Genomic DNA, 18,844 nt, shown 5'->3' with positions numbered 1-18,844 from the left:
ATACTTAATGGAAAGGTCCTGGGGAGTGCTGCTGAACAAAGAGCCCTAGCTGTGCAGATGCATAGTGCTTTAAAAGTAGAGTCACAGGTAGGCAGGGTAGTGAAGGCAGCGTTTGGGATGCTTGCCTTGATTGGTCAGAGATAGCTGTTGGAAGGTCATGTTACTGTTTTACAGAAAATTGGTTAGGCCACGTTTGGAATACTGCATTCAATTCTGGTCTCCCTTTATTAGGAAGGATGTGGTTAAACTTGAGGGAAAAAAATTCCAAGGATGTTGTTGGGACTGGAAGATTTGAGTTACAGGGAGAAGCTGAATAGACTTCTATTCAGGGGCAGCACGGTGGCACAGTGGTTAGCACTGCTGCCTCACAGCGCCAGGGACCTGGGTTCAATTCCCGCCTCAGGCGACTGACTGTGTGGAGTTTGCACGTTCTCCCCGTGTCTGCGTGGGTTTCCTCCGGGTGCTCCGGTTTCCTCCCACAGTCACAAAGATGTGCGGGTCAGGTGAATTGGCCATGCTAAATTGCCCCTAGTGTTAGGTAAGGGGTATATGTAGGGGTATGGGTGGGTTGCGCTTCGGCGGGTCGGTGTGGACTTGTTGGGCCGAAGGGCCTGTTTCCACACTGTAAGTAATCTAATCTAATCTAATCTAATCTAATAAATTGGTGAGACTGGGACTATTTTCCCTGGAGCATCGGAGGCTGAGGGGTGACCTTATAGAGGTTTATAAAATCATGAGAAGCATGGATAGGATAAATAGCCAAGGTTTCTCCCCAAGGTGAGGGAGTCCAAAGCTGGAGCGCATCAGTTAAAGGTGAGAGGGCAAAGACTTAAAATGGACCAAAGGGGCAAATGTTTCACACAGAGGGTGGTGCGTGTATGGAATGAGCCGCCAGAGGATGTGGGTTCAATTACATTTAAAAGTCATCTGAAAGGGTGTACGAATAGGAGAGCTTCAGAGGGATATGTGTCAAATGCTGGCAAATGGGACTAGGTCAGATTAGGATGTCTGGTCAGCACAGAGAAGTTAGACCATGCTGTATCACTCTATGACTCTATTACAATAGCTTTGAGTCTTTTTGGATGGTCCTGAAATTTTTGAATTAATAATTCTTTGTGATTGATTCTTAAAAAAAGCAAAGTTCCTTGCCTTGGCTGCAGTCTCTCTGCGAGAGAGGTTATGTGGCTTTTGTATGTGGAACCATACTTCAAGGTTTTTTTGTTTCCATCTTTAAAAGGTTACAGCTGTTACAAAATCTATAATATTGTAACTATAAACGTGTGATCCTCTGCAAACTCCCCCAGGTCCACAACACTTTGAGAGACGTGTAATTCTCGAATTCTTCTCTCTTGATTATCCAAAACGCCACCATTTATAGCCACGCCTTGTTGCTTAGGCCCCACATTCTGGCACATTCTCCCTACGTCTCTCTGCACCGCTAACTCACTTTCCCCCCTCCTTGGAATGCCACCTCGCGATAAAGCCAAACGTAGTTGACAAAAATCAACCATGACCACCAATGCCCCATCGCAGCCCTCAGCCAACTGAGCAAAATGGCATTTGAGAAGTTCAAATGTGACAGTAAGGCTATAGTTTACTGGACTGTTGTGAGCACCATGTTGCGATAGGCCTCAGAGACTTGAGCAACTGACAGAGGGCACCTTAAAGCACTGGAGCATAGCCTGTACAAGAGCCTCCAAATCCAGTGACAAGACAAGCAGTGCAGCAACACTATCATCTCCCACTGTAGCATGGTCAACATTGAGGTGCTCATCACATGATAACTGCTCAACTGGATGCGACGTGTTATTCACAGCCGAAGCAACTGCTCTTTTGGAATTAGAGGCATGGCAGGAGACTCCCGGGAGGACAATGGAAAAGCTTGAGAGATGTCCTCGAAGCAACGCTCAAGTGCTTAGCTGACTAGACTAAGTTTTACGTCTCAAGAGTTGACTCTGGTTTGTGACCGTCCAAAATAGAGAAAGTTGTTGCGGGAAGGCACCCATCACATCAAGAAGGAATGTCAGGAATAAGGCCCTAGGACACAGGAGCAGGAATGAAGCCATTCAGCCCATCTGTCTGCTCTGCCATTCAATCATGGCTGTTTAGCTTCTCAACTCCATTCTCCCACCTTCTCCCCGTAACACTTGATCCCTTAGATACTCAAGAACATATCTATCTCAGTCTTCAATACACTCAATGACCTGGCCTCCACAGCCTTCTGTGGTAATGAATTCCACAGGTTCACCAGTCTCTGGATGAAGAAGTTTCTTCTTACCTCCGCTCTGAAAGGTTTACTCTAAGGCTGTGTCCTCAGGTCCTAGTCTCTCCTACCATTGGAAACATTGTCCCAACATCGACCCTGTCCAGGCCATTCAGTATTCTGTATGTTTCAATTAGATCCCTCCCCCCTCATCCTTCTAAACTCCATCAAGTATACAGCCAGAGTCCTCAAATGTTCCTCATGTGTTAAGCTTTTCATTCCTGGGACCTTTCTCAGGAACCTCCTCTGAACACGCTCCAGGGCCAGTCCATCCTTCCTGAGATGTGGGGCCCAAAACTACACTCAATACTCCAAATGTAGTCTGACCAGAGCCTGAGAAAGCCTCAGACGTACATCCCCGCATTTTAGTAAAACTGCACTTTAGAAATAGTGCTGAAAGTGTCGATGATGTAATTGTGTTACAGCCAACACATTTTAAAAGTTTGCACTTTCGAAACAGTGTCCCCAATTTGTCAACCATATTACAGCGACTTCACGATAACAAAATGCGCAGAATGACCTTATTTTGTTTTCAACCAGGTCACTCTTTGATTTTTACAATAATGGAGGAAGGAATCAAGGCATGTGTCACTACTATAGTCTTCACCAAAGTGAATGGCACCAAAAAGCTGCCATTTTTTTTGTGATAGGTGCTAGCAGATGCTAGAAACCAGAGTCTAGATTAGAGTGGTGCTGGAAAAGCACAGCAGTTCAGGCAGCATCCGAGGAGCAGGAAAATCAACGTTTCAGGCAAAAGCCCTTCATCATGTGATAGGAAAGTCTAAGAAGCCATGTTGTTTTGTGAATACACAGACATTACCCACACAGCACAAAGCTAATAAAACTATCAATATGAGCTCCAGTATTAAGGCGTGGGAGAGGGAAGTGGAAGGTAAATAAAAGGAAGATGACAATCGACAATGGTCCTCTAACTCTGACATTGCCAGGGAAGGCGTGAAAGGTGGTGACAGAAGCCCTAAAAGCTTCCACCACGTTGTGTTTAAATGTGCAAGGCGCTAAGAGGAGGGGGAGTAGGGTGAGACCAACTAACTCAAAATGAAGCCTCTTTTCACCGGTCAGCAGAAGGTTGACATCGAAATCCAGCTGGGACAACCATGGAAAAGTAGTCATACAGCACTATACACTCCCCAACCAAACCGACAGCTGAGGCAATCATAGATGCAGTACATTCTTCAGCCACAGAGCTCACCAACTCGGGAAAGCCTAAGGAATGGCTGTCTGCTGACTCTCTTATTTCCTCAGCTAAAGCGCAAAAGTCATAAAGTGCTCTGGCATTTCATACAGCAGCAGATCCAAAATACCAAGAACATGTTCAACTGCTTTTACGACACGGCCGATTGCATCACACTCATCCAATATCATCGCAATCAAGATTTCTCGGAGAAAGTGGGGACTGCAGATGCTGGAGATCAGAGACATGAGTGTGGGGCTGGAAAAGCACAGCAGGTCAGGCATAATCTGAGGAGCAGGAAAATTGACGTTTCGGGCATAAGCCCTTCATCAGGAATGATGAAAATGATGATGATGATGAAAAATTCCTGATGAAGGGCTTATGCCCGAAATGTCAATTCTCCTGCTCCTCAGATGCTGCCTGACCTGCTGTGCTTTTCCAGCTCCACTCTCTCGACTCTACATTCAAAATTTCTGACAATTCCTTTCCCAATTCCCACCAATTTTCAGTGCTTACAAACACCAAGCTATTGTAAGGTGTGAACAAATTAAAATTAAAATACACTTTTCACATACTTCCCAGTTTATTGTGTTTTCATTCAGTATTTTGTTCAAACGAGTGCAATTGCAGGTCAACTGTTAATACTGAGGCTTCCCCAGCTATCTCACAGCTCCATGTAACGTAATTTGTGAGCAGATCATCTGGCATTTGACTGATCAGGATTTCACTGTACACATTTAATTCACTCTCTGGCCACATAAATCATGCAAGATTTTCAAAGAAATGTTCGAGGAGAAAGTGAGGACTGCAGATGCTGGAAATCAGAGCTGAAAATGTGTTGCTGGAAAAGCGCAGCAGGTCAGGCAGCATCCAAGGAGCAGGAAATTCGATGTTTCGGGCATAAACCCTTCATCGGGCAACACATTTTCAGCTTTCAAACAAATGTGGCAATACCTTTATAATGAAATTTCCACTAATTGGATAATTAAAATTCTCACTAGATTAGGTAGCTAATGGTTGCAGTATGATTTTAGCGTTGACTCAATTTTTTTTTGTTTTGGCTTGATTATTTGTTTATTGAATTGTTTTGGTTTAAATGACAAATATCAATGATATCATCACAGCAATCAGTTGAACAAGTTACTGAAGCAGACGGTATATAATAAGAAATGATTAACCGATAATCCAAACTACTTTTGAATAGACTGCTGTTTGGTTTTAACTCAGTAACTATTCCAGTTTGGACTTTTCCATGATGCTATCAGCCCTCATTGTTCAATTTAAAACGTTCTTTGTAAAGCAAAACAAAAAGGAACCTCCAGTTTAATCACAGTTCTTTGAAGCTGAATTAATTTAAACTTTAGCCTCAGTATTATATTTCTGATAGGTACAACAATTCCAGCACTAAAAGCTGGGATTTTGGTTGCTCTAGGTTTCTTCACTAAACCCTTTTGCCTCTCCATCTCCCTTTCTTGCTTTAAGACACTCCTTATTAACACATTTCAATCTTTCTTTTAAAGTCCTGTACTTCTGCAAAGTTCTATGGAATGGTGGCTCAGTGGTCAGCATTGCTACCTCACAGCGTCAGGGACCCAGGTTTGATTCCTGCCTCAGGCAACTGTCTGTGTGGAGTTTGAATGTTCTCCCCGTGTCTGTGTGGGTTTCCTCCGGGTGCTCCGGTTTCCTCCCACAGTCCAAAGATGTGCATGTCAGGTGAATTGGCCATGCTAAATTGCCCGTAGTGTTAGATGCATTAGTCAGAGGAGAATGGGTCTGGGTGGGTTACTCTTCGGAGGGTCGGTGTGGACTGGTTGGGCTGAAGGGCCAGTTTCCACACTGTAGGGAATGTAATCTAATCTAACAATGAAAATAAGATTGGGATCAAATTCCTACTCAAAATATTAATTAAAATGAGACTGAACTTCAAAACAGACCAAGTTATTATGTCAAGTCATGCTTAAAATGGTTAATACAGAATTTATAAACTCTGCTGTCATAATTGAATCACAATTTAAACAATTGAACGATTACATTTCAAGGCATCCTAGCTTTGAGGTGGGTCAATGCATAATGATAAATAGGGAAGACAGACATCAAACTTTTCCAGCAGTACAATTCTGGCTTTTGTATAAGTGTCTAGACTTCAAAAGTACTTAATTGTTTACAACTCAGGATGGGTATATGAAGAGGAAAGGTTTTGAGGAATTAGGGTCAAATGCTGGCAAATGGGACTAGATTAGGTTCGGGTATCTTGTCGGCATGGACGAGTTGGACCGAAGGGTTTATTTCTGTGCTGTACATCTCTCTGACTCTAAATGTTTTTTATTTGTTTAAGATTTATATGTATTAAGTTTACATTTGTCAAAGGTGAAATATAAATCCATGTCTTTCTTTTTTATTAAAATGCTGCGATTATTCTTCAGACTGGAGGAGATCACGATTGTCTTGATATATTCATAGAATCACAGAGTCCCCTACAGTGTGGAAACAGGCCATTAGGCCCAACAAGTCCACACTGACCCTCCAAACAGTATCCCACCCAGACCCATTCCCCTACTACCTTAGAATATCCCTGACCTACACATCCATGGACAATTTAGCATGGCCAATTCACCTAACCTGCACATCTTTGGATTGTGGGAGGAAACCGGAACACCCAAAGGAAACCCACACAAGACACGGGGAGAATGTGCGAACTCCACAGAGAGAGTTGCCCGAGGCTGGAATCGAACCCGGCTCCCTAGCTCTGTGAGGCAGCGGTGTTAACCACTGAGCCATCGGGGACATTTTTATATCATCATTTAGAGTTGCATTTTTCTGATCCAGAAGACTATTACACTTTGCAATTGTAGCTTTAATGCAAGTTACATGAAGGGGTTATGTAACCTCCATTGGAGTCTGCATGATAGTGTTCCTGGAATTTGAGGAGATTCTTCCCAATCTCCTGCTGGAAAACATTCAAACCTCATAGCTGGCTATTGAGGGAGCAAGAAAGAGGGATGGAGAGATCAAGAGAGTTGATATGTTGAGAGAAGGGATATAGAAAGGGCAGCTGAGAAAGGGGAAACATCATTGAGGGATGAGAGAGAGGGGGTCACCAAAAGTCATGGGGAACAGTGAAAGGATAAACGCCATCAAGGGGTGTGAGAAAGAGGGTCAACACCGTGGGGTGCAACAGACAGAGCTTCAACCAAACACAGAAAAAGCAGAATTAGCATTTTGAGTCCGTTTAGTTATGATGCTTGTTCAGTTCTTTCGCTGAGTTTTTTTTGAATTTCCAGCATCCACATTTTGCTTTAATGAGAGAGCGAGTGATATAACTGGCATGAGCGAGGGCAGCATTACCGAGGAGTGAGGCAATAAATCCTGATGAAGGGGTTTTGCCCAAAACATCGATTTCGCTGCACCTTGGATGCTGCCTGAACTGCTGCGCTCTTCCAGCACCACTCTAATCCAGAATCTGGTTTCCAGCATCTGCAGTCATTATTTTTACCTACCATGAAGTTTCAGAGTTCCACTTAAAACAATGGGGTAGAAGTCAATGTATTGAAGAGACAGTAAAGGACATTTTTTCTCAGTTTATAACAAAGAAAGGAATTATGACTATCAATTTTACTCCAGACCCTCTTCCCCACTGAATTCCTGCTGGAACCAGACATGGAAGCCGCAAAGGATCCAGTCTAAAATTAAAGTGGCAGATTAAATCAATTTGTGTCGGACACACCCTTTCCAACTCTGACAGGGGATCTGGTCCAGCGTTACTTCCAACAGAGGATTTGTACAGGGGACCATTATGCATTTTCAACCTGTTTAATGATCTCGGGCTCAGATGCTTCCTCACTGACCAAGTAGAAACAACACTTAAAATCCAATGAATAAATAATGCTTTATAATTAGACTTCGATTTATCGTTACATGTACTCACATGAATGCAGTAAAAAGCTTAACGGCACCATCTTAGATTCAAAGGTGTCTAGATACAAAACCAGAGAATCCCTACAGCATGAAGCAAACCATTTGGCTCATCAAGTCCACACTGAACTTCCGAAGATCATCCCCACCCAAACCCACCTCCCCCCCCACTATCATATCCCTCGAACTCTGCATTTCCCATGGCCTATTCACCAAACCTGCACATCTTTGGACTGTAGGAGGAAACCCACACAGACATAGGGGGAATGTGCAAACCCCACACAGACAGTCACCCGAGAGCGGAATCAAACCTGGGACCCTGGTGCTGTGAGACAGCGATGCTAACAATCTTAGGGATTTTAGAAATAAATTAGAAAAATAAAGAAATATAAATTCATTCAGTTTATGGACATACTACTCAGCCAAGGAAGCCTTTGATATTAATTATTTTACATTAATGAGGTGAAGATGAGTGGGATAATCCAAATAGTTTTGCATGCTGGAAAATAAAATCCAAGTTGAATGTTTCCAAGAGGGAAAAATAATTTAACTTGCCAAAATGTTATTTGAGTGAACTCACACTGTTGATATAATGTTAAAAGCATTTCCCATCAGCACTCAAGTAAAATGTTAAATATAACTGAACTAAGAGACACAATGATGCACTGGGAGAACAAATAGAAACATGGAAATAATACAGCAAATATGAACAGGAATGGACCTTTCAACCCCTGAAGCCTGTTCCATTACTTATTTTATGATCATGCCTCAGCATTGAGCTCAGTCCCCAAGTCCCACCCTTCCCCCTACTGTCACTTCACCCCCTTGAGCCAAAGGCACTGCAGCAAATCCTCGTATCCGCGAAATCATGCATCACAAATTCATCTGTCTGTGCCAAGAAATAAGCAACGATAAAAATCAACATCCGGGGCAAAAAAAATCTGCGATTTTTAACTTATTTTTAAATTGCTCTGAAACAGGTCCCGCACTGGCAAAGGTCATCATTCACCGAGGTTCTCAGGAACAGAATCCTCACAGCTACGGAGGAATGGCTGTACCTCTACCCTCTGCTTGAAAATACAATGTTTTGGCCTCACCACTTCCTGAAACTTCTATGGATAAACTTCCCCTCACCTTAGTCCGAAAGGTTTGCTCTTGTCCTTCAACTCTGACCCCTGCTACTGGACTCGCCCACCATCCTGCATCCAATCTGTCCAGTCCAGTTTGGATTTTCTTCTTTCAATGAGATACCCCCTCATTTTTCTAAATTCCAGTGAATACGATCCTAAACAACTCAATCTCTCCTCAGGTATCTGTCTTGCCTTCACAAGAATCAATTTTGTACAGGTTTGCTGTACTCCTTCAGTCATAAGAGCATTCTTCCTCAGATATGGAGATCAAAACTGTCCACAATATTCCAGGTGTGGCCTCACCAATATCCGGTGGGACTGGATGATGCACAACTTAGCAATACACAACTAAGTTATCTTTCAAAGAATTGAGCTGATAATTTATGAGAGTGTGGAACCAGGAGGCTTTTGAGTTAAGGAAAAATTGTCAAATGATATCCTTCGGACTGATCCAGCTCCTGTGTGGTACAGGTTTGGGAGTGCTGTGCACTTCAACATCCAGTAGCCTGCGAAGAAGTAGCATCTATTAACACTTCTCAGAGTGAAAAGGACAAAAATCTGGGTACTTTAAAGAAAATATTCTAATGCAACAGAATACTTAGGTCCGTCTGATCAACTACTGAATTGAAGATCGACCACCATTCTACACACAACATTGTGTCAAAAGAACTGCAAGACAGAATTCAACCCTTACCTAGTCGTCTGAATTTTGATCAACAGAACGTGTTTTCCTGTTTATACTCTTACATGTTTATTTTCTGTCTGATCTGTGAGCAAGTGGATGTGTGTTTGGGATTTGAAAGGATAATAATTTAAATTGCATAGTAGTACATTTGTAAACCTTTTGCCATTTGTTACTTTTTTTGCAATTATTCAAGTTATTTTCCTGTTAATGGCAGAACATGGTGAGAGTACCCTGAATGGCAGCTGGGAAGGCAAACTGATCACCTTGGTGATCTAACTGGGTTAAAAGGGTTGTAGAGTACTGGGGCTCAATTATTAGCACACTCTTCCCAATTGAGTCACGACAGTGGAGCAAGGAGAGTCTGGCTTGAGCTCCCCAATGGAGATAGATGTGCCAGCCCGTCTCCTCTCAGTCCTTTATAGTGTTTAACTAGCCAATGTGACCTGTAGCTATTGCCACCATGCAATAAACAGCATCTTCATAAGACAAGTGTCATGCCTCGTTGAGACTCACAAATAACTTATCCTCTATTGCTGCAAATCAAATGGGCTTTTCGACTTGATTTAACTTGATTTATTATTGTTCCATGTACCTAGGTACAGTGAAAGGTTTTGTTTTTACATGCAGTGCAGGCAGATCATACCATACAAAATGTGACAGGGTGACAGAACAGAGCAAAGAGTGCAACATTATCGCCGCAAAGAGTGTGCACAAGAGAGCGAGACCAACATTAAATTTCAAATTTGAGAGGTCCATTCAGAAGTCTAATAACAGTGAGGACTAAGCAGTTCTTGGATGTGTTGGTACGTGTGTTTATGCTTCTGCATTTTCTGCCTGACGAAAGAATGAGAAGAGATATCAGAGTGGGCAGGGTCTTTGATGATGTTAATTGCCTGCCTGAGGCAGTGAGAGGTGTAGGCAGAGTCAATAGTTGGAAGGTTAGCTTGCCTGATGGACTGGACTGTGTTCACAACTCTCTGTATTAGGAATGGAGAATTTCAGGCAGCACACAGACCTAACCATTAGCTAGTGGTGGCTGGTTCTATAACACAGGCAACATGGTGATCAGCAGTGGGCATTGTTGCTTAAATCCACTGGACATAGGAAACAGACACTTGGGAAGACAGGTACCTTAAGAATTCTCAAGACAGTTAGCTGTCGCAGATACGTGATTGACAAGCGGTTCAGCAGAACTGTTTGCAGGAAAGTGGATGTGAGGAATGCCAGGTCAGCCATAATCCTATGAATGGCAAAGTTGGCTCTAGGTTGAATGGTCACCACTTGTTCCTAGATCTTATGGTCTCATATTCCAAACCAGAAACAACACTCCAGGCTAAAATCTTCAACTCCGATCTGGGAAAGAGCGCAGGTGAAGCAGCCAGAGCTCATAAAAACTTAGGAAAAGCTGATACTTAGAAGTAACAAAGTCCTTACAGAAGAAGAATTTGATGGTGCAGTCCTATTTCATATTTTGGCTTGAGGTTAAGGTGAAGATTCCTTTTACAGAGAGGGAAAAGCCTTTAAATTCTTTTATATCATTCCCCCCTCACCCTAAACCTTTGCCCTCTAGTTCTGGACTCCCACACCCCAGGGAAGAAACTTTATCTATTTATCCTATTCTTGCCCAGCATGCATGCCAGTTATCCTGCTGCCCATTACAAAATTTATAGCAAATTTTTGGTGTTGTGTGATTTTTAACTTTGTACACCCTAGTCCAACACCGGCATCCCCAAATTATCCTCCATCATTACCGATCAAAGCTGGCCCTCCGATGAGTTCAAGGAGGAAGATTTGCAGCAGCAAAACTCTACAACACCCATTAGCTTGTGTTGGTCAGTTCCACAGTATTAAACTCTGTTACCAGCAACTATGGGCGCAAACTCACAACAAAGGAAAATAAGTTTTTTTTTAAGAAGGATGGAAACTGCAAAACCACAGGATGGAAAATATGACATCATCCATTTAAAGAACTGTTTGTCTTCATGAAGATTTCAAACATTTAACAAAGCAAGCAGGATATGGTGAGCAATACTAAAGGCACTGACATGGGAAGGAATGGGTGGGCCAATGGGTCTTTTTTACTAACAGCAACATGTAACCAATTTTTACTCAGGTCCACTGATTTTGGAAATCTAATTCAAGTTAGCTTGTCCTGATTTGCAATGCCAATAACAAAAAAAACAACTACCTTTGCATTAATTCCGTCGCAAATGTAATATTATGTTCAGATGTGGCATGCATTCCTTTTGATGTCTCTAACTAAAGAAACCTCTACCGCAGCAAACTTGAAAGTCCTTTATATCACGGTCTTTCGTAAAAGAACCTCCTAATAATTGTGCAACCTAATAGGATTGAAATACAATCATGTGCAGACATCTGTCCTAACCTGCTGTCCTTTACCATGAGATATACACCATGGCGCAGATATCTTACTTCACTTCAGTACACACCACGTCGCAGATATCTTAAGGTTCACTTCAATAAAACCATAGTGTTGAACACATTGTTGCATTATACACTCAAAATACAATTGGAATTCAAATGCAGAATGAAATAAATTCCTATTCATAAATATTGTGTTAAATTCATATGTAATCAAATCCAAAAAGCATTTTTTTCAAGAAATAGCAACATTTGACATTTCAAAGTGAGCCAAACTCCTTAAAGCAAAAATATATTTTTCCAACAGTATTTGAAATGCATGAAGTTTACCTCAACTAGCAACGCTTCTTTTTTCTTTGCTGATAAATTGACATGTTTCTCCAAAAAGCTGTAGTATTTCTCAGTTTCCTTGTCATACTTTTTCTTTTCTTCCTATAAGTGAATAACACAAATAGCACAGATCACAGCAAAATATTTTAGTCAGCCTCCAAAGCGAAACTGTGTGCCAAGGCCGCTGCCAACACTTGTTACTGAAGGGAATGGAATTCGATTGATTACACAGTTTGGGTAATGTCCAAATAAGCCAGTAAACTAGCACTCAAGAACTGCCTGTAAATTAGCATTACATTTTGGATGAAGATGGGATACAATCTGGGGCACAACATATTCAGTCTGTTTATTGCAAAGGATGGCGACTTCCTGGTGCAGGCAGAAGCCGGTCGCCTGTTCCAAAATGCACATCAAAATGTTTCTCTTTCAAAACATGAAATGAATGAAATTCAGTTTCATTGGTTAATAAATGTTTCTTATTTTTATGGGTTAAACTGAAAGCAAATGCTTTGTAAAAAACGCTATATATTAAAGACATTTGTGTATCATTATGATGAAGAACGCTTTTAACTTTTTCTCCCAAAACAACACATATAATTAATATCTCCAGAAACTATCGACTATCTAGAAGGCACAACTCGAGAACACAATGGAATACTCCCCACCTGCCAGTATGGGTGCAACTCCAAGAACACACTCTAGTACCATTTGGTCAGCATCTCATCCACCACCTGCAAAGTCCCTGGCCCTAACAACACTCCAGCAATAATAAATGAAGACCTGCATTCCAGAACTTGACGCATCCATAGTCAAGCTGTTCTAGAACAGCTACAGCCCTGATGTCTGCCGAACAACATGGAATACTGCACAGTATGTCCTGTACTCAGAAAGCAGGGTAAGTTCAACCCGGCGGACAGTAGACTGCCCCATTAGTCTAGGAGAAAGTGAGGGCTGCAGATGCTGGAGATCAGAGCTGAAAATGTGTTGCTGGAAAAGTGCAGCAGGTCAGGCAGCATCCAAGGAACAGGAGAATCGACGTTTCGGGCATGAGCCCTTCTTCAGGAATGACTCAACCAGTGGAGAGTTTGCCCCGATACCCATTGATTCCAGTTTTGCTCTGGCCTTTAAGTGCCAAACTTGGTTAAATGTGGCCTTAATATCAAGGGCTGTCACTCTCACCTCCCCTCTGGAATTCAGCTGTTCAGGAATGCCCCATCAGTCTACTCTCGATCATCAGTAAAGTGATGGAAGATTTCATCAACAGTGCTATCAGGCAGCACCTGCTCAGCAATAACCTGCTCAGTGATGCCCAGTTTGAGTCCTGCTAGGGTCACTCAGCTTCTGACGTCATTACAGCCTTGGTTCTAACATGGACAAAAGAGCTGAATGCCAGAGGGGAAGTGAGAGTGACAGCCCTTGACATTGAGGCCACATTTTAACCAAGTTTGGCACTTAAAGGCCAGAGCAAAACTGGAATCAATGGGTATCGGGGGTAAACTCTCCACTGGTTGAGTCATAACTGGTACGAAGATGTTGTTGGAGGTCAGATATCTCAGGTACCAGGACATCTCTGTAGGAGTTCCTTGGCCCAACCATCTTCAGGTGCTTCACCAGTGACCTTCCCTCCATCATACGGTCATGGTTGTACCATTCATGACTCTTCAGATACTAAAGCAGGCCATATCCAAGACTTGGACAACACCCGTGCTTTGGCTGAAAAGTGGCAAAATAGCATTCGCACAAAGCAGATGCCAAGCAATAACCATCTCCAACAAGACAGAATCTAAGCATTCTCCCTTGACATTCAATGTCATTGTCATCACTGAATTCCCCCGCTATAAACATAGAACATTACAACGCAGTACAGGCCCTTCGGCCCTCGTTGTTGCGCCGACCAGTCATACCAATCTGAAGCCCATCTAACCTACACTATTCCATGTACGTCCATATTCTTGTCCAATGACGATTTAAATGCACTTAAAGTTGGCAAATCTACTACCATTGCAGGTAAAGCATTCCATACCCTTACGTACTACGCCTGAGGGGTTACCATTAACCAAAACCCAACTGGAGTAACCATATAAATACAATAGCTAAAAGAACCAGAGACAACAAAAACTGCGGTGGTTAACTCATCTCCTGACTCCCCAAAGGCTGTTTAGCACCTACTAGGCAAGTTGGAATACCACCCACTTGCCTGGATGGATGCAGCTCCAAAAACACACAAGGTTGACACCATCCAGGATAAAGCAGCCTGCTTGATGCTTATTAGCAGTGTGTCCTAACTTCAAGATGTACTGCTGAAAATCACCATGATTCCTTATATCGCACCTTCTAAACACACAACCATTTCCACCTAGAAAGACAAGGGCAACAGATACATCAGGCCACTATCACATGAAAGTTCCTCTCCAAGCCACTCATCGACCTGACTTGGAAACATATCACTTGGTCATTCACTGTCGCTGGTTCAAAATCTTGGAATTCCCTCTGGAAGGGCATTGTGGGTCAAAACATAGCCTGCTGACTGCAACGGTTCAAGAAGGGAGCTCACTGCCAGGTTCTTCAGGGCAGCAAGTGAAGTGCAATAAATGCCAGCCAGCCAGCAACGACTACACTCTGTTCTTCCACTCCAGTTAAAACACAGATAAAATAAAAATAAAAAATTAAATAGCTTAACGGTAACTCTATTGCAATGCTTAAGATAACGCATGTTAACTACTCCTGATTAGCTATTCCAAGATAGTAACATCCTGTTAACACACCCTTGGCAAAGGCAATTTCATTAAAACAGAATGTCTCACCAGCGACGTTTCTCCAGTCCAGGAAGAAAACAAAATCAAGAGAAAATTCTGGTACAGAGATCGGGATCTCCAGCATTATGCTGGGGCAGGGAGAGATATATAGCAGCTTCCAAACCCCAACAGCTACTAAAGGCTGGTCTACAGTCCTGTATCTGAGGGAGCCTGACTCTCATCCACCCAGGCTGTTGCTATTGTTCCAACTTTTAAAAAAACCCCAAGGCCTCACAAGGTGTTTACGTTACTTTATTAGCTTGGAACAGATCGCTCCACACCACTTCTTCACTTTAAAAAAAGGACAAAATACACCTCTTAAAGCCAAAGTATTCTCACAGCTCCCCCCTTAAACAAAAGCCATCAATACACAAAGAGGGCTCTAGTTTTAAAAACAGTTTGTCTTACGCTATTAGCAAGGTAAAAAAATGACTGCAAATGCTGGAAACCAGAGTCTAGACTAGAGTGGTGCTGGAAGCGCACAGTGGTTCAGGCAGCATCCGAGGAGCAGGAAAATCGACGTTTCGGGCAAAAGCCCTTCATCAGGAATGCTATTAGCATACAACAATACATATACTGGAGAAAGTGAAGACTGCAGATGCTGGAGATCAGAGTCAAAATGTATGTGCTGGAAAAGCACAGCCGGTCAGGCAGCATCCGAGGAGCAGGAGAGTCAACGATTCTCCTGCTCCTTGGATGGTGCCTGACCTTTTCCAGCACCACACTTTTCGACTACAATACATATGCATTACATTGACTCACAGCATGCAAATATTCACTACTCCAGTCCATTTCAGTCACTTCTGCCACTGAACGTATCTGTCTTCACTCATCAAAGTTGTGACATGTCAGCAATGACATTCTCTTGTCCTGCCACATGCATCATTTTCAAATTGAATGGCTGCAATAATAAGCAGCCTCGAAGTAGTCTGTAATTTTCATCATTAAATTGTTCCAAAAACTTTAAGGGGTTGCTGTGATCAGTATTTTCAATTGTCGCAAATACATGATTGGCAACAACAATGCTGCAACACCAACACCAAACTCAAGGTCTCTTTCTCAGTTGTGGAAAATCTCTGTTGATGAATATTCAACTTGCTGAAAAAATACCTAATAGGTCTTTCCATTCTGATGTGTCTTCTTGTAGAGCACTAACGTTCACGTTGTTTGCATCAATAGCCACCTTGAATGGCTTCGCATAGTTAGGTGCAGGTGTTGCTAACATTGGAGCAGTGCTCAATGCAGCTTTCAAGTTGTCAAATGCCTTCTGACACTCTTCTGTCCACTCAAAGTTTTTGCATTTCTTCAACAGGTCAGTCAGTGGAGCAGCCACACTGCTAAAAAACACTCCACCCCAGAAATAGTGGGCGGCACGGTGGCACAGTGGTTAGCACTGCTGCCTCACAGCGCCTGTAGACCCGGGTTCAATTCCCGACTCAGGCGACTGACTGTGTGGAGTTTGCACGTTCTCCCCGTGTCTGCGTGGGTTTCCTCCGGGTGCTCCGGTTTCCTCCCACAGTCACAAAGATGTGCGGGTCAGGTGAATTGGCCATGCTAAATTGCCCATAGTGTTAGGTAAGGGGTAAATGTAGGGGTATGGGTGGGTTGCGCTTCGGCGGGTCGGTGTGGACTTGTTGGGCCGAAGGGCCTGTTTCCACACTGTAAGTCTAATCTAATCTAAAAAAATTCCTCTTCGTTAATGATATGGGCAACTCCCCAGTAACCTTTGTCTTTACATCCCGTGGAGTCATCTGTTCATATCCAGTAACGTGGCCCAGGAGTGTGACATGGGCTTTTGTGAACTCACTCTTAGCCAGGTTTATCAGCAAGCCTGCCTCCTGAAGGTAATCAAATAGTTGTGCTAGATTCTCCAAATGTTCCTTCCATGTGTAACTAAAAATCACCAGATTGTCTATGTACACTATGTAATTGGGCAATCCCAAAATGACCTTCCTGGTTAGTGTTTGAATTTGGCTGGTACATTTTTCATACCAAATGGCATGGCTTTAAGCTGGTATAGTCCTTTCGGTGACCCGAAAGCCAAAGTTTTCTTCACCATTTTGGATAAAGGTACCTGTCAGCATCCTCCGCATAAGTCCAACTTAGAAATATAAGTTGCTTGTCCCAAATTCGCAAAACAGTCTTCCAGACATGAATTAGATTTTGTAACTGTATTGACATTGCTGCTCATTTATCTCTCCACCCCCTCAACTCACAAGCCTCATTTCTGATGAAGGGCTTTTGCCCGAAACGTCGATTCCCCTGCTCTTCGGGTGCTGTCTGAATTGCTGTGCGTTTCTAGCACCATACTCTTGATTCTGATCTCTAGCATCTGCAGTCCTCACTTCCTCCACTGCTATAGTTCACACAATCGTTGGATACCATCTAGTTTTGGCACCATTATTATGGGTGAGTTCCATTTACTGCAACTCACTTTGACGATGTCATCTCTGAACATGCTTTCAATCTCTTTATGAACCTGTGCCAACTTTGGAGGGTTATGCCTATAAAGATGTTGCCCAATTGGAACAGCATTTCCTATATCTCTACATGAGCATAATCTTATTAGTATTCCCCAGTTCATTCCCACAAATCTCCCCACTGAAAGCAACAACTCTTCCAGGTCACTGATTCTCCTCTAGAAGGTAACTCGATAATTTATCTCAACTTTTGAGAACTTTCTTATTATCTAATTTAGTTTGAGAAATGACCAACTTAGAATCATCTGAACTTGGTCCTTCTCTCTGCGTTGCAACCAGTAACACATTTGCCTTTTGCTTTCCTTCCCTATCAAAAAAACCTTTTGAGCATATTCACATGATATCCTCTGTGAGATTTCTTCCAATTTGGCATTCTTATTAAATAATTTACCTCAGTCAATCTCCTTTCAATTTGATACGGCCCAGTAAAATTTGCCTTCAAAGGTTTACCTATCACTGGAAGTAACAGTAACACTTTATCACCACTCACAAAATTGTGAATTTTTGATCTCTTGTCTGCTTCCTGTTTCATCACATGCTGTGCTACTTTTAAATGGTGACGAGTCAACTCACCCACTTTATTTAATCTTTCCCTAAAATTTGACAAATAGTCCAAACATTTGGTCTCTGAATTCGGACTTTCCAATTCTTCCTTAATTATTTTCAGTGGTCCTCTCACCTCAGGCCCAAAAACTAATTCAACTGGACTGAATTTAGTTGATTAATTAGGTGCATCCCTAATTGCAACAAATACAAATGGAATTTCTTCATCTGAACCCTCTGTATAGTCTTGACTATAAACTGTCAACCTGGTCTTTACCACCATTTTAATGCTCCCTGTGATTCTGGGTGGTACACAGTAAATTTGAATTGTTTTGTTCCTAAGTTATTCATAATTTTCTCGAATAACTTTGTTATAAAATTTGACCCTTGATCAGATTGTATTTTTGTGGAATGTCCGTATTTAGTCAAAAAAAATTTGAGTAACCCTTCTCCAATCTTTTTAACCATGATATTGCACACTGAAATGGCCTCCGGCAATCCAGTAGACACATCCAATCTGACCAACAAACATTGATTTCCACTTCCTGTTTTGGGGCGGGGTCCTTAACAATCAATTAACTCATGGACAAGGTTCCTCAAATGAGGGAACGGTTATTAAGGGTGCTGGCTTTATCACTGCCTGAGGTTTTCCTATTACCTGACACATAGGACATGTCTGGCAAAAGTCAACCTCATCCTCATGTAGTCCAAGCCAAAAAAAAATGTTTTTGTATTTTGGCTTGAGTTTTCCTTACTCCCAAATAACGTCCTATTGGCATTTCACGTGCTTCCTCCAACACCTCCTTTCGACAACCCACTGATAATACAACTTGATGAACATCTGCCAATTTTTCATGCACCTGAACATGTAATTTCCTCATTAAGACTTCATTTTTAAGTTAGCAACACTCAGAATCATCTTGTGCACGCTTTTCGATACAACTGCTCTGCTTGTTCATCTTTCTGCTTGTTCATCTATCTGTTGTAATTCAGCTCCCTTCTCTGAACGACAAATATCCACTTTACCCTCCACCTGTTCTTGCGTTTTACCCAACTATTTGATCAAACATAACTGAACTTCAACATTGTTTTCTTTACTCCTTGACTTCTCCTCCATAAAATAAAGGAAGTA

The 18,844-nt window shown here is 42.3% G+C and overlaps 1 protein-coding gene across 1 annotated transcript in view; it reads right to left on the bottom strand.

Moving 5' to 3' along the window:
- The window catches only part of arhgap10 (Rho GTPase activating protein 10), a 192,534-nt gene that overhangs the window by 99,356 nt on the left and 74,334 nt on the right, over nucleotides 1-18,844 (bottom strand). The window contains exon 5 of the mRNA XM_060832969.1: nucleotides 11,895-11,996. Within this exon, the coding sequence (XP_060688952.1) occupies nucleotides 11,895-11,996 (102 nt within the window). The remainder of the gene's footprint in view (nucleotides 1-11,894; nucleotides 11,997-18,844) is intronic.

The sequence above is a fragment of the Hemiscyllium ocellatum genome, chromosome 1, assembly GCF_020745735.1.
Source record: "Hemiscyllium ocellatum isolate sHemOce1 chromosome 1, sHemOce1.pat.X.cur, whole genome shotgun sequence".
Lineage (NCBI taxonomy): Eukaryota > Metazoa > Chordata > Chondrichthyes > Orectolobiformes > Hemiscylliidae > Hemiscyllium > Hemiscyllium ocellatum.
The sequence above is the reverse complement of the archived record's forward strand: the minus strand, read 5'-3'. Positions and strand labels throughout refer to the sequence as shown.